This window comes from Salmo trutta, chromosome 27, assembly GCF_901001165.1.
Source record: "Salmo trutta chromosome 27, fSalTru1.1, whole genome shotgun sequence".
Classification (NCBI taxonomy): Eukaryota; Metazoa; Chordata; class Actinopteri; order Salmoniformes; family Salmonidae; genus Salmo; species Salmo trutta.
In genome coordinates, this window is record NC_042983.1 from 9,346,870 (window position 1) to 9,372,260 (window position 25,391).

General features: G+C 42.8%; 1 protein-coding gene across 2 annotated transcripts in view; it reads left to right on the top strand.

Annotated features, from left to right (window-relative positions):
* LOC115164266 (lysyl oxidase homolog 2B-like) overlaps window positions 1-25,391 on the top strand; it is a 68,899-nt gene that overhangs the window by 22,928 nt on the left and 20,580 nt on the right. For both annotated transcript variants that reach the window (XM_029716566.1, XM_029716567.1), the window contains exons 4-5: window positions 3,386-3,597; window positions 20,768-20,984. In XM_029716566.1, the coding sequence (XP_029572426.1) occupies window positions 3,386-3,597; window positions 20,768-20,984 (429 nt within the window). The remainder of the gene's footprint in view (window positions 1-3,385; window positions 3,598-20,767; window positions 20,985-25,391) is intronic.

The window sequence follows — 25,391 nt, forward strand, 5'->3', positions numbered from 1 at the left end:
CCTTATTCTAAATTATTTAATTTTTTTATTCTCATCAATCTTCACACAATACCCCATAATACATTTTTTAAATGTATACAAATAAAAAAACAGTAATAACTTGCTTACATAAGTATTCAGACCCTTTCCTATGACACTCAAAATTGAGCTCAGGTGTGTCCTGTTTCCATTGATCATCCTTGAGATGTTTCTACAACTTGATTGGAGTCCACTTGTGGTCAATTCAATTGATTTGGAAAGGCACACACCTGTCTACTGTATATAAGGTCCCACAGTTGATAGTGCATGTCAGAGCAAAAACCAAGCCATACGGTCGAAGAAATTGTCCGTAGACGTCCGAGACAGGATTGTGTCGAGGCACAGATCTGGGGAAGGGTACCAAACAATTTCTGAAGCATTGAAGGTAGATGGAAGAAGTTTGGAACCACCAAGACTTTTCCTAGAGCTGGCCGCCCAGCCAAACTGAGCAATCGGGCGAGAAGGGCCTTGCCCAGGAAGGTGACCAAGAACCCGATGGTCAGTCTGACAGAGCTCCAGAGTTCCTCTGTGGAGATGGGAGGAACTTCCAGGACAAACATCTCTGCAGCACTCCACCAATCAGGCGTTTGATGGTAGAGTGGCCAGACGGAAGCCACTCCTCAGTAAAAGGCACATGACAGCCTGCTTGGAACTTGACAAAAGGCACCTAAAGGACTCTCAGACCATGAGAAACAAGATTCTCTGGTCTGATGAAACCAAGATTGAACTCTTTGGCCTGAATGCCAAGCGTCACGTCTAGAGGAAACCTGGCACCATCCCTACGGTGAAGCATGGTGGTGGCAGCATCATGCTGTTGGGATGTTTTTCAGTGGCAGGAACTGGGAGACTAGTCAGGATCGAGGGAAAGATTAACGGAGCCAAGTACAGAGAGATCCTCAATGAAAGCTTGCTCCAGAGCGCTCAGAACCTCAGACTGGGGGAGAAGATTCACCTTGCAACAGGACAACGACCCTAAGCCCATAGCCAAGACAACGCAGGAGTAGCTTCGGGACAAGTATCCAGTGGCCCAGATCGAACATCTCTGGAGAGACCTGAAAATAGCTGTGCAGCAACGCTCCCCATCCAACCTGACAGAGCTTGAGAGGATCTGCAGAGAAGAATGGGAGAAACTCCCCAAATACAGATGTGCCAAGCTTGTAGCGTCATACCCAAGAAGACTCAAGGCTATAACCACTGCCAAACGTGCTTCAACAAAGTACTGAGTAAAGGGTCTAAATACTTATGTAAATGTGATATTTCAGTTTTTTATTTTTAATACATTTGCAAACATTTCTAAAAACCTGTTTTTGAGTTGTCATTATGGGGTATTGTGTGTAGATTGATGAGGGAAAAAATCTATGTAATCCATTTTAGAATAAGGCTGTAACATAACAAAATGTGGAAAAAGTCAAGGGGTCTGAATACTTTCTGAATGCACTCTACGCTTAAATGTTTATTCGATTCTATTGAGCCATTTACTTTATGTTCCTATTATTATATTTTGTTATTTCTTATTGTTGTAGAATTGTTGAGAAAGAACCTGTAAGTAACCATTTAGTTGGACGGTGTGTATCCTGTGTATTCTGTACATACAACTAATAAAACTTGAAACTCGAAACTGTCCTGGGATTTCCTATGATTTTCTATGTAGAACCCCTTACCGTTTAGCAATTATTGTGTACCTTGTGAGCGTCGTAGAGCAAAACATGTTACCTGTGTGTTCATGAGAGTCTTAGCTTTTCATAGATAGTAAAATAGTTTGTAGCTCAAAACATTCTACAGAGATTTTTGTAAAAGGTCCTGGCCCCGGGCCCCTTCAGGATCCACCCTTGTCTCACAAACACCGCTTTAGCTCTGCCCCCATTAATCACACAGACTAATGGTTGGTACTGTATCAATGGTTGCAGAAGAAATAGAAAATAGACAAATCCATTGATACAACCCAGAAGTCTGAAGCTTAAACACACAATGTTTTAAAGGGGTTAGAAGTCCAAAACATGCCAGTACTATGGTGGGACTGTTGGAGTTAATGTGGTCATCTTTGGAAAAAAACAGTCGAGGAAAGAGTAGACTGATCTTTTTCAGTTTCTCTGTGGTTCGGTGGCATCTGAACATTTCTGTGGAATGATGTCGATGACATTTCAGGAAAACCTTTTCATGGAGATGTAACTGGCCCTATGGGCCCTGGTCAAAAGTAGTACACTACATTGGGAATAGGGTTCCATTTGAGACACAAGCCAGTGGCTTTAGGTCTGAGAGGACAGGACCTGGGTTTGATTTGTTTCTCAGCCAGACCATCATGTGTCTCAGCCAGACCTTTCTCAGCCTATCCGCTGAGAAAAGACAAATATCCATCAGACAGTACTTCTCTCCTCTCCTCTGTTGTCCATGGCCTGCACTGTCACGTAGCGCAGGAATGTGGGTTGGGGTTTTGGAAGAGAAGCTGTTTATTCAAACCCCAACAGGCATCACAGAGGAAGGTCTCCCAGTTACTTTTTGACACAGACAGACATGTAGACAGATATACTCTGCCTTTGAAACGATACAGTATTGATCTGGTAATGCTTGCAGGAGAAGAGAGAAGCACCTCAGGCAAGTCAGCATGTCACTCTCACCACAGATGGTTCAATAAATTGAAAAATATTCAAATCTTATTTCTTGTAATATTACAGTAAATGAAAGATCTTTGGTGGAGAGTTGCCATTGATTTTACAACCAATCATAATGCTTTGTGGGTGTTTCTCTCTATCTAGAACAAAAAGTTAATCTGCAAAATGCTACGAAAGTGTTTAATAGGCCAACGTTTTGACCCCAGACTGGGTTTTCGTCACCTACCAGCATCTTTCCAGTGACACCCTTTAAAACATGACTAGAAAGTGTTGTATGGGTTGCCATGGTCACTCTTTTGATATCCATGTTCAAAAGCCAAGCAGTTGCAGTACAGCTGGGACTGAGCTGTCATTAATTAGGTGATGGGATTGTAAAAATGTTTGGGTATACTGTTGAGGAATGCAATTGGGGGGGGGGGGGGCGTATGCATTCGGTATACGATTATGTAATAAGGGAAAACGGCCAAATGTACACATGTGGAGGGGTTATTTAGAAGATGATGAGGAATAGACCATAGAATAAGAGAGGACCGTAGAGGACCACAGGGGAAGAGACCATCATTTATAATGACGTACATTTTTACAATACAGATGCCTCTTGGCCTATGAATGTGAAATGAATCCTATTAATCCTAATTAATCCTATTGAGCATATCTGATATGCTCAATACCTTGCTCGTTCAATCACTGAAAGCCACAGCGGCGACATTTCATTAGCTGACACTCGTATACTCAAATATGTACGTTTTTGTTCACAGAGTTTAAACATTCAGGTGGAGGACGTGCGTATCCGGGCCATTCTGTCGTCATACCGCAAGCGCGTCCCAGTGACGGAGGGCTACGTGGAGGTGAAGGACGGGGGGAAGTGGAAGCAGATCTGTGATGTGGAGTGGACCAAGCACAACAGCAGAGTCATCTGTGGCATGTTCGGTTTCCCCGGAGAGAGGAAGTACAACGCCAGAGTCTACAAGTGAGTGAGAGCCGGGACTTTACTTAATCCTCTTCGTCCCCTTTGGGATTTAAGGCCACAATGAGTTCCCTCTGTTTCTTCCTGTCCTTGGCTAAAGGGATGGGAGTGTAGAGATTAATACTGTATTCGTCTCTATGGATGGGGCATGACAGCAGCAGCAGTTTCCATTAAATTGGAGTGTTATGGAGCAGGACAACTGTGCGTATAAGTAAGTACGCCTTGTCCGAGCCAGAATGGCCCATCTCCTGTTTCTGTAGCGTGAGGCCGCCTTATGTACAAGTACATCCCCTGGACAGGACGCTACTGTACATACTGTATGTTTTTCTTGCAAAATGCTTATTATGTCAACTTGAGAGACCTTGTTTTGATCAAGCACAGGCCTTTATTCATCTTCAGACATGTATGTATTAAGGCTGGGGCGGTCAATGCATCATTTACACTTACTCTCCCAGTTACTCTCCTAGGTCCAGTGCAACAAAGCAGTAACAGACCCATACCTCATGTTAGTCAAGATTAATTATTGGTACACGACACAGAAACCTTGACTCTTAAGCTCTCCACTCACTTCACTCCATTATTTAGCACGTGTGCGTGTGCTTGGGTGGAATTGGATATTTTGGAGCAACGCGCACTTTTTTGTAACATGATACACTACTACATGACCAAAAGTATATGGACACCTGCTCGTCAACCATCTCATTCCAAAATCATGGCCATTAATATGGAGTTGGTCCCTCTTTTGCTGCTATAACAGCCTCTACTCTTCTGAAAAGGCTTTCCACTAGATCTTGGAACATTTCTGCGGGGACTTGCTTCCATTCAGCCACAAGAGCATTAGTGAGATCAGACACTGATTTTGGGCGATTAGGCTTGGCTCGCAGTCTGCATTCCAATTCATCCCAAAGGTGTTCGATGGAGTTGAGGTCAGGGCTCTGTGCAGGCTAGTCAAGTTCTTCCACACCTATCTCGACAAACCATTTCTGTATGGACCTAACTTTGTGCACGGGAGCATTGTCATGCTGAAACAAGACTATTGCCACAAAGTTGGAAGCGTAGAATCATCTATAATTCCTTGTATGCTGTAGCGTTAAGGTTTCCCGTCACTAGAACTAAGGGGCCTAGCCTGAACCATGAAAACAGTCCCAGACCATTATTCCTCCACCAAACTTTACAGTTGGCACAATGCATTGGGGCAAGTAGCGTTCTCCTGGCATCTGCCAAACCCAGATTCGTCCGTCGGACTGCCAGATGGTGAAGCGTGATTCATCACTACAAAGAACATATTTCCACTGCTCTAGAGTCCAATGGCGGTGAGTGTTACACCACTGCAGCCGACGCTTGGCATTGCGCTTGGTAATCTTAGGCTTGTGTGCGGCTGTTCGGCCATGGAAACCCATTTCACGAATCTCCCGACGAACAGTTATTGTGCTGACATTGCTTCCAGAGGCAGTTTGTAACTCGGTAGTGAGTGTGAGATGATTTTTATGCGCTACCCGCTTCAGCACTCGGTGGTCCCGTTCTGTGCGCCTGTGTGGCCTACTATTTCGCGGCTGATCCGTTGTTGCACCTAGACATTTCCACTTTACAACAACAGAACTTACAGTTGACCGGGGCAGCTCTAGCAGGGCAGAGATTTGACAAACTGACTTTTTTTGACAAACTGACATCCTATGACAGTGCCGCATTGAAAGTCACTGAGCTCTTCAGTAAGGCCATTCTACTGCCAATGTTTGTCTATGAAGATTGCATGGCGGTGTGCTCGATTTTATACACCTGTCAGCAACGGGTGTGGCTGAAACATCCGAATCCACTAATTTGAAGGGGTGTCCACATACTTTTGTATATGTAGTGTACCTCGCCGGTGCACGCAATCCTAGACTCTCTAAAATAGGGGGCGATAGCAGATATTTTCTTCTTGTGTCTTCCCATTTCTGATAAAAACAAAGAAAAATCACGTTGAAAACATCACCACTGTTATCTTAAACCAACTGCACATTTGAATAATAGCTACATCCCACTGGGCACATCACGTAATTTCAAGGTGGATAATTTAGTAATATTTGGTTGAGATGTTAATCAATAAGATTACAACCTATATTCACCCACTCAAAAAGACAGCCAAATGTTAGTTGAATTTCCAATGTATTATCACTATGCTTTCAACCATCTAAAAGCACAACCAAATTCACATGGAAAAACAATGTCTGATATTTGGTTTGGTTGTCACCCAAATGTCCATCACTGCGCATTCAACCATTTAATAGCACAGCAAAGTTCAAATGGGAATACAATGTAAGATATTGTGTTTATTTATACAACAGATTAATGTGTTATCAGTGTGCTTCATATAATAGCAGAACCAAATGACTTGGATTGGAGTTGACATTATATAAAAATGATATTGTGCAAGTGATCAACGCTGTTTGAGATTCTGCACAGATTATTACAGCTATTGTGTAGATCTCCACAGACCTGCGACGACCTATGCATGCTGTCTTGAACATGCATCTTTATATGATTACATAAGCAGAAATGTATAGTTACAGTAACCTCAAAATGTGTCCATGGAAGTGTTTCTCATTTTAAGGTTGAATGTTACATTAGTTTATAAAATAGCGTTAACGTTGATTCAACCAGTTTGTGGCCAGTGGGATGTAATGAAAGTTTAGGTTTGTTTTTACTTTACCTCGTTTTGTACCTGCCAGTTAGCAGTAGGCTACTCTGCTAGCAGTTTGCTAGCTAGCTGGCTAAAAACAGCAAACAAGCTAACCTTTTAGCTTCTCACATCTCCCCCATGTGAAATAATCCGCTGTGTAATTCAATAATATGCCGTGGCAAGTATTCATATACTTGCCAGTGTAAGCTACAACATTAATAATTGACTACAGCTCAGCGTTCAGCACCATAATTCCCTTTGAAACTCGTCACCAAGCTCGGGACCACATAGTTTCTAAACCAGGGGCCCAATATTTCGATACTTTGGGAACGCTTCACGGAGCAGACTCAACAGACCAGACTGGGGTTTGGGGTTTTGGAAGTCAATGAGAGAAGAGAAAAAGGATTCCATTCTGTTTACTCTGTTCCAGACATTATTATGATCTGTCCTCCCCTCAGCAGCCTCCACTGAGATGAACATCTTATTAATCCTTCCTTGTGAAAGTGACAAGCTGACATTTTTCAATTTTCGTCAAAAACAACTTTATATCGAAGATCTGCCTTTGATTTGACAGAATGCAAATGCACAGTTCAGTGCGACACGACCGTTCCACCCGATGAGGTGTTTCTGTGCATGAGCTTAGCTAGCTAATGTCGCCATGACATCGCCTACAAGCGTGATCATGGATTTCTACTGGAGAAGCAGTTTCTAGGCATCTTCATGATAAACCATGAAGTTGGGACCCTGGGGCTGAACACCTCGGTCTGCAACTGGATCCTGGACTTCCTGATGGGCCAACCCCAGGTGGTGAGGGTAAGCAACAACACCTCCACCACGCACAACACCTCCATGACCCTCAACACGCAGGCCCCCCAAGGGGTTGTGCTTAGTCCCTTTCTGTACTCCCTGTTCACACACTACTACATGGCCACGCATGACTCCAACACCATCATCAAGTTTGCTGACGACACGACGTTAGTAGGCCTGATCACTGAGAGCAATGATACATCCTATAGGGAGGAGGTCAGAGAATGGTGCCAGCATCTCCCTTGACTGCAAGGCCCTACAGAGGGTGGTGCGGACGGCCCAGTACATCACTGGGGCTAAGCACCCTGCCATCCAGGAGATTTATATCAGGCAGTTTATGAGGAAGACCCGGAAAATTGCCAAAGACTTCAGCCACCCCAGCAATGTACTGTTGTCTCCACTACCATCTGGAAAAAGGTACAGGAGCATCAGGTCTCGGACCAACAAGCTCAGAGAGCTTCTATCTCCAAGCAATTAGAGTGCTGAATAGCTAACCGATGGCTGCTCACCCCCGTCCATCGTCTAGCTGCATTTACTCAATCTGCACTGACTTTATGCACACTCTCAGGTCTCTATCCACACACACTGTCACTCTCTCTCTCTCACACGCACACACACACACACACTCACACACATAACGCACACACAAACACACACTCACACATACGGACACCACACACACTTACACACACCTTAGAGGATGCTGGTGTGAGGAGCTATAGGAGGATGGGCTTATTATAATGGCTGGAATGGAATAAATGGAATGGTATCAAACACATCAAACATGGAAACCAGATGTTTGACTCCGTTCCATGAATTCCATTCCAGCCATTACATTGAGCCCTTCCTCCTATAGCGCCTCAATGCTGCTACTATTTATTCATACTTATCCTGCTGCCTTGTCACTTTTTACCCCTGCCTACACGTATGTGTATATTACCTCAACTTACACCATATCCATGCACATTGACCTTGTATAGTATATAGCTTACATTTTTGTGTGTTTTATTTCTCATGTGCTTTTATTTTTATCTGATCTAGTGTTGTTTCCATGTTTTTTTAAAGATCCTATTTCTATTTGGTACCTCTGATATTGAACTGTGCATTGTTGAGGAAGAGCTTATAAGTAAGCATTTCACTATATGGTTCACACCCCATTGTATTCTGTCATGTGACAAATAAACTTTGATTTGATTTGATTTTAGTTATTTCAGTTTGATATGCGGCTTGAACGTATTCGCCCACATATCAGCTAAAAATAGAAGATCATCATTTTTGCTCGCTGAGAAGAAAACACATGGCTAGCAGCTATTTATACCATGTAAAAATAGCCTAGAATCACATAGTTATTACTTCTAAATAAAATTCATTTTTGGGGGGATTCTAGTATAAGGCATTAAGGCATTCTGTCATTTCTTCTTTTTGTTTTCATTCTCGTTTTTTTATTTTTCATTACCGTTACTTGTCGATTCTGCTAACTTAACTGTAATTTTTTTATTTTTTTTATTTCACCTTTATTTAATTAACCAGGTAGGCAAGTTGAGAACAAGTTCTCATTTACAATTGCGACCTGGCCAAGATAAAGCAAAGCAGTTCGACAACATACAAAAACACAGAGTTAGACATGGAGTAAAACAGCATACAATCAATGATACAGTAGAAAAAAATAAGACTATATACAATGTGAGCTAATGATGTGCGATAAGGGAGGTAAAGGCAAAAAAGGCCATGGTGGCAAAGTAAATAAAGTATAGCAAGTAAAACACTGGAATGGTAGATTTGTAATTTGAAGAAAGTTCAAAGTTAAAATATAAATAACATGGTGCAAAGGAGCAAAATAATAAATAAAATAAATAAATACAGTAGGGGAAGAGGTAGTAGTTTGGGCTAAATTATAGATGGGCTATATACAGGTGCAGTGATCTGGGAGCTGCTCTGATAGCTGGTGCTTAAAGCTAGTGAGGGAGATAAGTGTTTCCAGTTTCAGAGATTTTTGTAGTTCGTTCCAGTCATTGGCAGCAGAGAATTGGAAGGAGAGACGACCAAAGGAGGAGTTGGTTTTAGGGGTGACCAGAGAGATATACCTGCTGGAGCGCGTGCTACAGGTGGGTGCTGCTATGGTGACCAGTGAGCGGAGATAAGGGGGGACTTTACCTAGCAGGGTCTTGTAGATGACCTGGAGCCAATGTGTTTGGCGACAATTATGAAGCGAAGGCCAGCCAACGAGAGCGTACAGGTCGCAGTGGTGGGTAGTATATGGGGCTTTGGTGACAAAACGGATGGCACTGTGATAGACTGCATCCAGCTTGTTGAGTAGGGTATTGGAGGCTATTTTGTAAATGACATCGCCGAAGTCGAGGATTGGTAGGATGGTCAGTTTTACGAAGGTATGTTTGGCAGAATGAGTGAAGGATGCTTTGTTGCGAAATAGGAAGCCAATTCTAGATTTAACTTTGGATTGGAGATGATTGATGTGAGTCTGGAAGGAGAGTTTACAGTCTAACCAGACACCTAGGTATTTGTAGTTGTCCACAAATTCTAAGTCAGAACCGTCCAGAGAAGTGATGCTGGACAGGCGGGCAGGTGCAGGCAGCGATCGGTTGAAGAGCATGCATTTAGTTTTACTTGTATTTAGGAGCAGTTGGAGACCACGGATTGAGAGTTGTATGGCATTGAAGCTCGTCTGGAGGGTTGTTAACACAGTGTCCAAAGAAGGGCCAGAAGTATACAGAATGGTGTCGTCTGCGTAGAGGTGGATCAGAGATTCACCAGCAGCAAGAGCGACATCATTGATGTATACAGAGAAAAGAGTTGGCCCAAGAATTGAACCCTGTGGTACCCCCATAGAGACTGGCAGAGGTCCGGACAGCAGGCCCTCTGATTTGACACACTGAACTCTATCAGAGAAGTAGTTGGTGAACCAGGCGACGCAATCGTTTGAGAAACCAAGGCTACTGAGTCTGCCGATGAGGATGTGGTGATTAACAGAGACAAATAATGTAATAAGTAATGGTCTGAATTGGTTACTTATTTTGTTTTACTGTATTATTTTTTAAATATATTTTTGTTAATACATTAAGACCAAAAATATGCTGATTAAGAGATTTCATATGTAAGGCTGCCACTCGCCGTTATGCTGCAACCCCGTAATTATAGTGCAGGTTTGGGGAACCGGGGCGGAAGGGCTAGGGGGGGCTGGGGAAGGGGGGGCAGGGAAGGGGGAACGATTTATAGAGAGGTTCTTCTGGGTGGGAAGCGACCAATGAGTGGGTTTCCCTGTGGGTAATGCTTTTTATTTTACACCCATGGGCTTATCAACACTAAAGATAACAATTACATTTTAGATAAAAGAATGGTAACACTAGCTATTATCTTCAAAATTAAACTCTGCGTACAAATGAGACACACACACACACACACACACATCAAATGAATCTAACTTAGTGACAACCGATGTGACATATTCAAAACACTACTATCAGAGCCTATTTCAGTGTGAAGACAAAGATTTTGTTGTCATACTGTATATTGTTTGCATGTACTCAAACAAGAAAGGAACGCCAATGCAAGTTTTATATTTCAACATGACTCAATACATGACAAACTGCAGACTGTAAGCACACATACAGTAAAAATGCAAACATACAGTAAATATATTTTGCATATGCAAAGGAAGAAAAATAGGCCTATTTGTACTACTGTACTGTACAGTATGTTAGATCAATTGTACGGAATAGATAAAGAAACGGTCAAAATTTTGTAAAATCACAATCAAACCTCAAGAAACAAATACTACTGTTGTTTTGGTCCCGCCTCAGATTTTCATCAACATCACAGGCGATATTCTCCTTGGCCAGACAGCGGGGGAAATATCTTCTGGCATGACGCATCCACCCCTGACAGGACTCTGCTGGAATGTCACCACAGGCCTCCTCCATTGCCTGGAGAAGGGCCATACGTTCATGGGGTTTGCGATCATACACCTTCCACGCCATGCTGAAAACAACTCCTCAATGGGTTTGAGAATTGGCAATATGGTGGGAGATAAAGAATTGATAACCTGGGATAGTCATGGAAGCAGTTGCTGACCTGAGTAGCCCGATGGAAACGTATGTTGTCCCAAATTAGAACATACATTTGCTGCTCAGCATCACCTGGCACTCTCTGCTCTGGTTGGAAAAGATTGTCATGTACTGTAAGGTGTTCAGGAAATTAAGGAGATGGGCAGTGTTGTATGGTCCAAGGGTGGCATGGCGGTGGATGACCCCATTTGAGGCTCATAGCTGACATTATGGTGACATTTCCCCCACGGTGACATTTCCCCCACGGTGGCCAGGTACAGTGCATTAGGAAAGTATTCAGTTCCCTTTACTTTTTCCTCATTTTGTTACGTTACAGCCCTCAAATCTACACACAATACCCCATAGTGACAAAGCGAAAACAGGTTTCAGAAATGCAAATGTCAAAAAACAAATACCAAATGTTTCTTCCTGAGCTCAAAAGGGCATTAGGTATCATGAATAAAGGTAAATCACCTGGTTGTGACGGTATTCCTCCTGAGGTCTATTGAGGTCCACTGTTACTTGAAATGATTAATTCAGCCATTCACAAAGGTTCATTGGGAAGGGATGTAAATACAGCACTAATTTTGCTTTTATTAAAAAAAAGGCTGAGGACGCCACCCAGTGCTCTAAGGGTCGCCCTCTGTCTTTGATAAACACAGATATTAAACTATTTTCAAAAATTCTGTTGTCCCGTCTTGAAACCTACTTACCCAAATTGGTAGATCTGGACCAAAGGGGGTTTGTTAAAAAAACGATTATCCTCAGATAAACTCCGTCATTTATTTCATATCTTACATGCTTCATCAGCATCATCATATCTTACATGCTTCACCAAATCTCCTTGGGCAGTTCTAGCTCTCGACGTAGAAAAAGGTTTTGATAGACTAGAATGGCCATATCTTTGGTCATTTTTGGAACATATGGGAATTTCTGTAGTTCAATGCTTCCCTTGTTACAAAATGTATATGGCAAGGATAAAATTAACAAACTTGCAGACAGGATTCTTCAGTCCCCTGGCTGAGTATAGAAAGATATGGTGTCTCCTTTTGCCCTGGAAGAGGTGGTGTTCATTGATATATCCCTTAAAACCTCTTACATCTACACGTTCCGCTAGCGGAACGTCTGCTCCAATATCCAATGATGGGCGGGGCGCGAAATACAAACTCCTCTAAAATCCGAAAACTTCAATTTTTCAAACATATGACTATTTTACAGCTATTTAAAGACAAGACTCTCCTTTATCTAACCACACTGTCCGATTTCAAAAAGGCTTTACAGCGAAAGCAAAACATTAGATTATGTCAGCAGAGTACCCAGCCAGAAATAATCAGACACCCATTTTTCAAGCTAGCATATCATGTCACATAAACCCAAACCACAGCTAAATGCAGCACTAACCTTTTATGATCTTCATCAGATGACACACCTAGGACATTATGTTATACAATACATGCATGTCTGTTCAATCAAGTTCATATTTATATCAAAAAACAGCTTTTTACATTAGCATGTGACGTTCAGAACTAGCATTCCCACCGAACACTTCCGGTGATTTTACTAAATTACTCACGATAAACGTTCACAAAAAGCATAACAATTATTTTAAGAATTATAGATACAGAACTCCTCTATGCACTCAATATGTCCGATTTTAAAATAGCTTTTCGGATGAAGCACATTTTGCAATAATCTAAGTACATAGCCCAGCCATCACGGGCTAGCTATTTAGACACCCAACCAGTTTAGCCTTCACCAAAATCACATTTCCTATAAGAAAAATGTTCTTACCTTGCTTGTTCTTCGTCAGAATGCAGTCCCAGGACTTCTACTTCAATAACAAATGTAGGTTTGGTCCCAAATAATCCATCGTTATGTTCCATCAAGACGTTTTGTTCGTGCGTTCTAGACACTATCCCAACGCTAAATCTCGGCCACGAGCATGGCGCAGAATGTGACAAAAAATTTCTAAATATTCCATTACCGTACTTCGAAGCATGTCAACCGCTGTTTAAAACCAATTTTTATGCAATTTATCTCGTAGAAAAGCAATAATATTCCGACCGGGAATCTGCCTGTCTGTATACTGAGGGAAAAACCGAAAGCCGGGGGCGGGGTGGGTCGCGAGCGTAAGGCTTAGTCCACTGAGTGACCACTTAGCTTTTGCTCTCCTTTGTTTCAGCCAGGGCTTTGAATTACGTCATTCCTGTTTTTCCCGGGCTCTGAGACTCCATTGGAGACGTGGGAAGTGTCACGTAACAGCAGAGATCCTTAGTTTTTGGAAGAGATGTCAAATAAAGAAAATAAAAGGTCTGACAGGGTACTTCCTGAACAGAAGCATCTCAGGTTTTTGCCTGCCATAGGAGTTCTGTTATACTCACAGACACCATTCAAACAGTTTCAGAAACTGTGGAGTGTTTTCTCTCCAAAGCTAATAATTATATGCATATTCTAGTTTCTGGGCAGGACTAATAATCAGATTAAATCGGGTACGTTTTTTATCCAGCCGTGAAAATACTGCCCCCTAGCCATAAGAGGTTAAACAATGTAAACTATGCTTTTGTCCTATTATTGCGCACACAATTTACATTTGATGCAAATCAAAATGTCATGCCCATACTCCTTTCACAATAACCCCTTGCGATCTGGAGGGCGGCCTTTTGCATCCCCCCCAATGTTCCAAATGTGGAATCCGTACCCTTGCCGATGGTGGTGGGTGACTGACCAGCAAACCTAGTTGCTAGGGTGGTGGGAAGGGGTTGGAAACATGGTTTCAGGGGGTGGGGTTGGGGGAATGAGAAGGGAGGTTGGATGTTTTATGTTTTCTGTTTAGGGTGAATTTATTATCACTGTATTTCTTACAGTTTTTTTTCTAGTGGCAGATTGTGGGTACAGTACATGTTTTATAAACGTATACTGTAATTTTAAACGGATAATGTACCTGAAAGCCCCCCAACAAAAAATAACAAAACAAATAACAATTAAATAAGAGTTCTCTCTAGTGGAATTTATGAACCTATGTGGTTACTTTTACACCCCAATATGCTACTGAAATTTTAGGCTGTTATTCACCAAACGTACAACTCACCAGGACATTAACCTTCTTACTCTCTCGCTGTGGATCATTTGTTGGGGATTATTGGTGCTCCACTTTATCGGATACAGAACATTTTTGTGGTGTAAAGTGTGGTGTTCTGTGGTGTAAAGTACTTAAGTAAAAATACTTTCAAGTACTACTTAAGTAGTTTTTTGTGGTATCTGTACTTTACTTTATTAATTATATTTTTTCTACTTTACTTTTACTTCACTACATTCCTAAAGAAAATAATGTACTTTTTACTCCATACATTTTCCCTGACACCCAAAAGTACTTGTTACATTTTGACAGGAAAGTGGTCCAATTCACACACTTATCAAGAGAACATCACAGGTCATCCCTACTGACTCTGATCTGGCGGACTCACTAAACACAAATGCTTCGTTTGTAAATGATGTCTGAGTGTTGTAGTGTGCCCCTGGCTATCTGACAATTAAAAAAAATACAAGAAAATTGTACAGTCTGGTTTGCTTAATATAAGGAATTTTAAATGATTTAAACTTGTGGTTTTGATATTTAAGTATATTTTAGCAATTCCATTTACTTTTGATACTTCAGTATATTTAAAACCAAATACTTTTAGACTTTTACTCAAGTAGTATTTTACTGGGTGACTTTCACTTTGACTTGAGTCATTTTCTATTAAGGTATCTTTACTTTTACTCAAGTATGACAATTGAATACTTTTTGCACCACTGTCTTTAATATTAATCCTTAAGAGTCTAATTATTTGATTAAATATTGAATTTGGCCTTACTGCTATTAGCCCATAGAAATACATTGAATAACAGATTAATACGCTACAGACAGAAGTTGTCAAATCGGCGGTACTGACTTCAGTCGAGTCCCGTGACGCTTGTGGGGGTTGTAGAGCAAAATGGAGAATACCTTCATGTTCATGAGTCTCACTGTTCCATAGAGTGGTCATATAGTTTGTAAGCCGTTCGGACACTACAGATGTTTTTGTGAGAAGACCGATTTTTGGGATGTCTCATGGTCTGACAAACACCACTTTAGCTCAGCCACCTCCCACCGCAGATGCGGAAGGCCGCCATTGGCGGATGCGGTGGATTGAGATGTAGCCCATGCAAAAAAAACATATACAGTGGGCTCCAAAATTACTGCCACCCCTGACTGGCAATGCACAAACAATGCTTAAACAAATATAAACAATATAATTATAGAGATAAACTCAAAATACCAACATGTGAGAAATACTGTACATTATTAATGTTTCAATGGAACCAACCAAAATAATTGATTTAAAAAATCAGTGTCCTCCAAATCAAGGTTTCACAATTAATGGCACCCTTAAAGATTATTGTAAATAACATTTACCAAAATTAAACCACAAATAAAATTCCACTTATTTAAGTTTATCTAAGTCTTAAGGAACTATATTGAGCCATTACATCACTTCCTGTTTCACTAGGGTATAAAAATGAGGTAAGACACATGCAATATCCCGCTGTCATCCAACACCATGAAGAAAAAAAAGGAACTGGCAGTTCAAAAGAGACAGATGGTCGTAGACCTTCATAAATCTGGTAATGGCTACAAGAAGATCCACAAACGATTGCTGAGCACTGTCAGAGCACTGTGAGGGCTATTATTAAAAAATTGAAAACATATGGAACAGTTGAAAACCTCACGGATAGAGGGCGCAAATGCATTTTTCCCCCCAGGATAGGAAAGAGGATGGTGAGAGAAGCAACAAAATCCCCAAGAATCACTGTGAAAGAATTGCAGGCCTTGGTGGCATCTTGGGGTCACCAGGTTGAAAAAAATCACCATCAGACGCTACCTCCACAACCACAGGCTCTTTGGAAGGGTTGCCAGAAGAAAGCCCTTAATGACCCCAAGACACAGATGCAAGCGCTTGGAGTTTGCCAAACGTCATTTAAATTATGACTGGAAGAAGGTGCTCTAGTCAGATGAGACCAAAATTGAACGTTTTGGTCAGATACAGCATCGGCATGTTTGACGTCGAAACAGATGCGTACAAGGAGAGGCACCTCATACCCACGGTGAAATATGGAGGGGGGTCAGTGATGTTTTGTGGCTGTTTTAATTCCAGAGGTCCAGGGGGAGTGGTTAAGATTGATGGCATAATGAATTCCACCAAGTATCAGGCAATTTTGGCTGACAATCTGGTTGCCTCTGCCAGAAGTCTGGGACTTGGCTGTAGATGGACTTTCCAACAAGACAATGACCTGAAACATACCTCAGATCCACACAGAAATGTTTCTGTGACAACAAAATCAATGTTCTGCCATGGCCATCTCAGTCGCCAGACCTCAATCCAATCGAAAACCTGTGGGCTGAGTGGAAGAGGGCAGTTGATTAGTGCAAACCCAAGAATGTGAAGGATCTTGAAAGGATCTGCACAGAGGAATGGTCCAAAATCCCTCCAAATGTGTTCCTTAACCTTGTCAAACATTACAGGAAAGGACTCCATGCTGTTATCCCTGCCAGAGGTGGTTGCACTAAGTACCAAATGAGGAGTGCCAATAATTATGAAACCTTGATTTTGGTGAAATTTATTTTGTATTAAATAATTGTATGATTTTGGTGGGTTCCATTGAAACATTAATAAAGTACAGTATTTCTCACATGTTGGTATTTTGAGTTTATCTCTCTAATTATATTGTTTATATTTTTTTAAGTATTGTTTGTGCATTGCCAGTCAGGGGTGCCAGTAATTTTGGAGCCCACTGTATCTCTAACTTAAACAGACAGATTTTGATGGGGATTTTTTTTTACGCTAATTAGATTTCCGCGGGGCGCGGACATCAACTCTAGGGGGTTAATACAGAGTAATAATAGAAGAACTTAGTCTGTCTTTAAAAAATCCCAGTAGATCAATGCATTTTCTTTGCAGTCACTAAATCATGATGATCAAAATTGGAAAAACAACTATCCAAAGGTGCTGAATTATGGGAAAGTACTCTCCTTTTATGCATACTTCACCAAACAATTTCATACACATTAAATCAAATATTATTTCTGATTTTAAAAATCATTCAAAAGAAATAAGCACATTGTGTGCAGGATTCATTTATCGGTGTCATCACAATCCACAGTAGTAATAAGGAAAGATGAATACAATGGAGGACGTGAGGAACGCAACTAATATGAGTGCATAGGCCTCAATCCACACCAAAGCAAGCTCCATAATGGAGGGTCACAATGTCGAAGATGATGACTTAGAAGTAACCCAACTTCATTCTCTACATCTCTGCATGTCTGCAATATTGTAACAAATCATAAAAATCATCAACCATTGCCTAGACGACATTTGTATTTAAAGTCATTTTCTTGCCTTAGTACCGGACCTAAGATATGCAAGTCAGGTACTAAAGCAAGAACATTTCTGAAATTCTGTAAATGTATTTGATCATAGGTGTTCTACTATAGAAAATTGCTTGTACGCGATTGAGAAAAACTGTAAGTAACCTTCCCCCCCTTTGTATATATACTGTGTATACAGGATCAGTGCATTCCTTAAAGTAGTCGTAATGGGGTATTGACTGGGCTGGGGAAAGATCTAACTCTTATATACACGTGGAAACCTGCAGAGGAATAGCCAGCGGTTATTAATCACTCAGACCTTAGCCCTCGCCTCTAGATCTGAAGCAAACCTTGAATTTACTGTCTCAGTAGGGGTAGAGAAGGAGAGAAGTTTCCTCTGCTTAGGTAAACACAGTACAGCAGCGCCCTACTTTCCATCTCTCCCGGCCTGCACCTGGTTTAAACCCATGAAACATGCAAATTGTTTTTATAGTCTGGCGTTTGGTCTAGGCGGCGGCACACAGCCAATGTCTACAGTTATTTCATAATCCAAACTTTGCCTCTGTTCAAATGCCTCTGTATGCCCTCTAGTTTAACTTAGCGTATTCCAAATCATTTGGAGGTCATAGGGTTGAGTACACAACTTCCAAATGCATGTCATCCGTGCTGTGGTATGTTTCATTTCAAAAACGCACCTTGACAGCACGTGCAAACTTTCAAGCTGATGAAAAGTACACCGTAAAGGAGTTACTGTAATCTAAATACAGTATCAAAGTGAGTACTGTGTAATGACATACAGTAGAATTGACTGTATTGTACTGTAAAAAAAGTAAATGCTACCATAATCATAATACATTAAAGTCATTGGGGGGAGATTTCACAGTATTTTACCTGAATTACATGGGGATTGGTGCAAGATGTTGGCTGCTAGGTAATGTGCTTACATATTACATCATATCAATGAATATTTGGTGTTTTAGATCATTTGAACTTCTAGAAGCCGTAACAAAGGCTTTTAAACTGGCAGCAACTGCAGGGCAAAAGAGACCAAAAGCACATGACAAAATACTTATGCAATAAATATTTAAAACTTGCTCCCATTCCAATCTGGCCCTTATATTTTATAAATTGATGGGGCATTATAACCACATATGAGTTAAATTGGTACAGACTCACACTAACAGTTGCAACAAGGCATGCCTCAAAATATAATAATGGTATTGTTGTTTCTGGCTCATTATCATATTTCGAGGTGTGCCTTATAAGAGGCGTGCATTGACTAGTGGTGAAAAAGTTTTTAGCACTCCAAAAATACGGTATAGTACTGGATTCTGTAGGGTGGAAATACAGAACCAAAACATTTCTGCAGCATTGAAGGTCCCCAAGAACACAGTGGCCTCCATCATTCTTAAATGGAAGAAGTTTGGAACCACCAAGACTCTTCTTAGAACTGGCCGCCCGGCCAAACTAAGCAATCAGGGGAGAAGGGCTTTCGTCAGGGAGATGACCAAGAACCCGATGGTCACTCTGACAGAGCTCCAGAGTTCCTCTGTGGAGATAGGAGAACCTACCATAAAGACAACCATCTCTGCAGCACTCCACCAATCAGACCTTTATGGTAGAGTGGCCAGACGGAAGCCACTCCTCAGTAAAAGGCACATGACAGCCCGCTTGGAGCCAAAAAGCACCTAAGGACTCTCAGGCCATGAGAAACAAGATTCTCTGGTCTGATGAAACCAATATTGAACTTTTTGGCCTGAATGCCAAGCGTCAAGTCTTGAGGAAATCTGGCACTATCCCTACGGTGAAGCATGGTGGTGGCAGCATCATACTGTGGGGATGTTTTTCAGTGGCAGGGACTGGGAGACTAGTCAGGATCGAGGGAAAGATTAACGGAGCAAAAAACAGAGAGATCCTTGATGAAAACCTGCTCCAGAGTGCTCAGAACTCTGAATGTCCATCAGTGGCCCAGCCAGAGCCCGGACTTGAACCCGATCGAACATCACTGGAGAGACCTGAAAATAGCTGTGCAGCGATGCTCCCCATCTAACCTGACAGAGCTTGAGAGGATCTGCAGAGAAGAATGGGAGAAACTTCCCAAATACAGGTGTACGAAGCTTGTTCTGTCATACCCAAGAAGTCTCCAGGCAGGAATCGCTACCAAAGGTGCTTCAACAAAGTACTGAGTTAAGGGTCTGAATACTTATGTAAATGTGAAATTTCAGTTGTTTTATAATTTTTTTTGCCAATATTTCTACAAACCATTTTTTGCCTTGTCATTACGGGGTATTGCCTGTCACGAGATTGAGGTTTTTATTTTTTATCCATTTTGGAATACGGCTGTAACATAACAAAATGTGGAAAAAGTCAAGGTGTCTGAACACTTTCCAAATGCACTGTATATCTCTCTTTTATTTGTGGGAATACTTTGGAACAGATTTCCTAAATTAAAATCACTTGGAGCTGATTTGCAGGTGTTTTTGCAGTCTTTTATGTCCAATAATTAAAACTAATATATTTAAAAACAAAACGTGTTTTTTTTTGCTTAGAATAGAATCACTGCCATTTGGCCAACCCTGATTTACAGTATGCTGCAGTATAATGCTTTCTCAATATTTTATTGTTGATAATACCCCACATTACTGTATAAATTACAGTTTTCCATTGAAGCGTAGCAATAGATCACTGTTCCAAAACAAACATGTGATTGCTTTTTCAGTCCTTTTTTCATCAAAGTTCTATTTTTCCATCCTACACTCACAACTTCTGTATGTCGCCCACAGTCTCAATGGCTTAGAACGCTGGCTTTGGATGGGTTCCAGACAGTGAGCAGCGATATTCTTTATCCAGGTTCCAAATGGAAAACCAATGCTGTGTGCGTGTCTCGTCCTCTTTAATCTGCTTTCATGTACACCTCTCAGACATGTGATATAGACGCAGGATGAGCACACGCTGTTCTGCCCTAAACGTTCATTAAACACTTTGGTTGGCTAACTATTAAAAAGTAAAGGAATGGATTAACATCCCTACAGGCCTGGAAGACCTCAATTAACCTCACGTATTGCTCACATCCCAGACTAAACATGCACATCTGTATCCTAATACTGAACCCTTTGTTATCGGATATGGCTTATTTAACCACTAGCTGACTACATACGGTTATGTTTGTTGCTGTAGTGTATAGGTGTTAGGGAAAAAGGGATAGCAGCCTTGTGTATGAAATGTTATTATTTGACTATGTGTTCCCTGTGTTCTCAGGATGTTTGCTCGCAGGAGAAAGCCCTCTTACTGGGATTACTCTGTCAACTGCACTGGAAACGAGGCCCACGTGTCAAGCTGCAAGCTGGGCCATGCCATGGCAGCAAAGGCCAATAGCACCTGTGGTGGGGGCACTCCAGTGGTGGTCAGTTGTGTGCCAGGAAGAGCCTTCTCCCCAACCTCCATGACAGGCTTCAGGAAGGCCTTTAAACAAGAGGTATGCACCACAGACATTTATTTTTATTCTATTGGTTGCAAGAATTTTGTAAAATAATTTCAATTGAAAAACTCTACGTTTTGAATCTGGTATTGTTTTGTGTATTAGTTCATAAACCATGTGCCATGGAATCGGCACATCGAAAATCTCTTCCCGAATATTTTGCAACCTGTATGGCACAGCTGGCAATTTTTGTGTCCTTAAATGAAACTGGTATACTTATTTATTTGTCACAATTTTCTTTAACCAATTTTGATCTTTAATGTAGGGCCGAAAGACAAGTTCCTTATGTTCTCTCCCTTCCACTTGCTTCTTCCATTTTTGCAGTAATGCTGCAATCAGTTGGTTGTAATTTTGGATATAGCAGACATTTACATATATGTTTGTTTGCTGCATGTGTGACAACTTCACCAGTCCTATTTATAATATCATTAACAAATATTTGAGTTTAGTCATAATATTTGTTGTAATATTCGTCTTTCTAGTGGATTAAAATGAAAATTCAAACTAGCTTTATATGACTTGTTTTAAAAATAGCTGTCACGCCCTGACCGGGTGAACTCAGGTGTTTTGGGTCAGGGTGGTTTATGTTGGGTGGTTTTCCTGTGTTTGTTTTCTGTTTTGCGTTGGAGCCTTGTGTTGGCTCTATTGGGGAGTATTTCTATGTTGGTTTCTGTCTTCCCAATCAGAGACAGCTGTCGCTAGTTGTCTCTGATTGGGATCTCATTTAAGTTCATTTTCCCCCACGCTGTTCGTGGGGAATTGTATTTGCATTGCTATTCGTAGCCTGTGAAGCTGTTCGTTCATGGTATCGTTTATTGTTTTGCTGGTTCACCGTTCTAATAAAAATGATGATGAACCAAACCTCCGCTGCGCCTTGGTCCCTCTATAACGACGAACGTTACAGAATTCCCCACCGAACCAGGACCAAGCAGCGGGAGGAAAAGGAGCGCGAGAGATGGGCTCGCGAGGGAAAGGAGTTCTGGACCTGGGAGGAGATCATGTCGGGGAAAGGACCCTGGCGGACGGACTCCCAGGTCGAGGAGGAAAAGCCAGCCGGTAGACGGAGTCGCAGGCGGCGGTCGAGGAGGCCCGGAAAACAGCCCCAAGAAAATTTTGGGGGGGGGCTAATGGGGTGATCCGGTAGGGCAGAGGAAGAGCCCAGACCACTGCTCTCGTGGGGGATGACGGCGGAGGAAGAGACGAGGATGAGGCAGTTGATTGAGGACCTGCAGAGGGAAGATCTGGAGGAGGAGCCCTGGTATGCGGAGTTGCGCGCTGTGTCGCCAGTGCGCCCGCACAGCCCAGTGCGTCCGGTGGACAGACCCAGCACATGCCGTGCTAAGATGGGAATCCAGCCGGGACGAGTGGCTAAACCAGCTCCACGCTACAGGTCACCTATACGTGTTCACAGTCCTGTCTGGCCCGTCCCTGCTCCCCGCACCAAGCCCACGGTGCGTGTCCACAGTCCTGTCCGGCCCGTCCCTGCTCCCCGCTCCAGGCCACGGGAAGCGGAGTTGCGCGGTGTGTCGCCAGTGCGCCCGCACAGCCCGGTACGTCCGGTGGACATGCCCAGCACATGCCGTGCTAGGATGGGCATCCAGCCAGGACGAGTGGCTAAACCGGCTCCACGCTTCAGGGCACCAGTACGTGTTCACAGTCCTGTCTGGCCCGTCCCTGCTCCCCGCACCAGGTTAGTGGTGCGTGTCCCCAGTCCTGTCCGGCCCGTTCCTGCTCCCCGCACCAAGTCAGAGGTGCGTGTTCCCAGTCCTGTCCGGCCCGTTCCTGCTCCCCGCACCAGGTTAGTGGTGCGTGTCCCCAGTCCTGTCCGGCCCGTCCCTGCTCCCCGCACCAGGTTAGTGGTGCGTGTCCCCAGTCCTGTCCGGCCCGTCCCTGCTCCCCGCACCAGGTTAGTGGTGCGTGTCCCCAGTTCTGTCCGGCCCGTCCCTGCTCCCCGCACCAGGTTAGTGGTGCGTGTCCCCAGTCCTGTCCGGCCCGTCCCTGCTCCCCGCACCAGGTTAGTGGTGCGTGTCCCCAGTCCTGTCCGGCCCGTCCCTGCTCCCCGCACCAGGTTAGTGGTGCGTGTCCCCAGTCCTGTCCGGCCCGTTCCTGCTCCCCGCACCAAGTCAGAGGTGCGTGTTCCCAGTCCTGTCCGGCCCGTTCCTGCTCCCCGCACCAGGTTAGTGGTGCGTGTCCCCAGTCCTGTCCGGCCCGTCCCTGCTCCCCGCACCAAGTCAGTGGTGCGTGTCCCCAGTCCTGTCCGGCCCGTCCCTGCTGCCCGCACCAAACCAGTGGTGCGTGTTCCCAGTCCGGCACGGCCCGGGTCCGGTCCACCGGTGCCCAATCCTGTTCCGGGCGACGGCTCCGCTCCAGAGCCTGGGCATGCCGCTCCACAGTGGTCCAGTCCGGGCCAGAGGGGTAGGGCTAAGGTGGAGGCGGGGGGGAGAACACGCCCGGGGCCAGAGCCTCCACCGAGGGTGAGGCGCCCACCCGGATTCCCCCCCCTAATAGACTTAAGTTTGGTGCGCCGGGAGTACGCACCGTTGAGGGGGGGTACTGTCACGCCCTGACCGGGTGAACTCAGGTGTTTTGGGTCAGGGTGGTTTATGTTGGGTGGTTTTCCTGTGTTTGTTTTCTGTTTTGCGTTGGAGCCTTGTGTTGGCTCTATTGGGGAGTATTTCTATGTTGGTTTCTGTCTTCCCAATCAGAGACAGCTGTCGCTAGTTGTCTCTGATTGGGATCTCATTTAAGTTCATTTTCCCCCACGCTGTTCGTGGGGAATTGTATTTGCATTGCTATTCGTAGCCTGTGAAGCTGTTCGTTCATGGTATCGTTTATTGTTTTGCTGGTTCACCGTTCTAATAAAAATGATGATGAACCAAACCTCCGCTGCGCCTTGGTCCCTCTATAACGACGAACGTTACAATAGCGATATTCTGGAGATCATTTCATTTTCAAATAACCGAAAGTGAGATGTTGTAATCTGAATAAAGGGAAAAGGCCATTTTTGCCACCACGGACTTACTAAACCACTGCATTCTGTCTATAGAAATATAATCACAACACTGGATATAGCCAGACCTATTGACTTGACTGGTGATACCTTTTCTAATGATTCTACTTCTATGATTCAGTCAGATTTCTGCTATGCCACTGCTGGGCTATGGCAAATAAAACATACAGTAGATAGGGGAAATACTGTAGCTGTGGGGGTCGAACTATATTCTGTCAATATGAGTGGGTTAATTTATCTCTGATCGCATTAATCCTGTGAGAGATTGATGGACAATGTAGTTTTCTGAGACGCAAGAAACACTGATACTCAGAAACACTTTAGCTACTTGGCTTTGTTAAGCCCATCTGCAGTTTTTTATGTTTACTGTCAAGTGATTCATCGTCATGGACTCAGGATCTGTGGGAAGGAGATAATTCATGCTGGTCTATTGAAAACATCTTGTGGGAATCCCACGTCTATTTTGCACATCCAAGTGCTGTACAGATGTAGGATCTTAATTTGCACTAACTATTTTGACTCAACACATACGTTGCTGCTACTGTTTATTATCTATCCTGTTGCCTAGTCACTTTACCCCTACCTACAGTATATGTACATATCTACCCCAATTACCTCGCAGCCTTGCAAGTTAACATTACTCAATTGTGTATTTTTTTTGTATATTTTTTTAAATATATTTATTTCTATATTTTTCTCTCTGCATTGTTGGGAAGGGCCCGTAAGTAAGCATTTCACTGTTAGTCTACACCTGTTATTTACGACGAGTGTGAATTTGAATTTGATCACCTTGTTCCAAGAGAACTTTAATGCAATGCAAGAAATGTCAAACTTGTAGTTTATTGGAGGTTTAAAAAGGCTTCTGAAGTTTGTCATTTACACTTTGAAATTTCAGACTTGATTTTTTTTCCGAAAAATGTATAAAAAATGTCCATTTATTATAATCCACATAATAATTCACATTTCCTGTTGCTGCAAAAATATTTTCCTGCTGTAGCAAACTGGCTCAAATTAAGATCTTACATTAGAATGCATGCCTGCCTGCTCTGTCACTTTCCACATCACAGTGTTTTGTAGCGAGCTGGGCATAACCAGGGACATCCCATAGGGTGTGTCTCAAATGGCACCCATTACCCTATATAGTGCACTAATTGTGACCAGAGCCTCATTGACCCTGGTAAAAGGTAGTGGACTATAAAGGGAATAGGTGGCGATTTGGGACTCAGAATATTCCCATTATACATGTTTAGCTCTGCCTCAAGGCTGTACAGATCCAGAGTACATTTCACAACAGCTTTATCTAATAGCATAACCAAATGACATGGATTGCAGTTGAAATTACATTAAAAGTACATTGTGCAAGTGATCAATGCTGTTCGAAATTCTGAACAAAT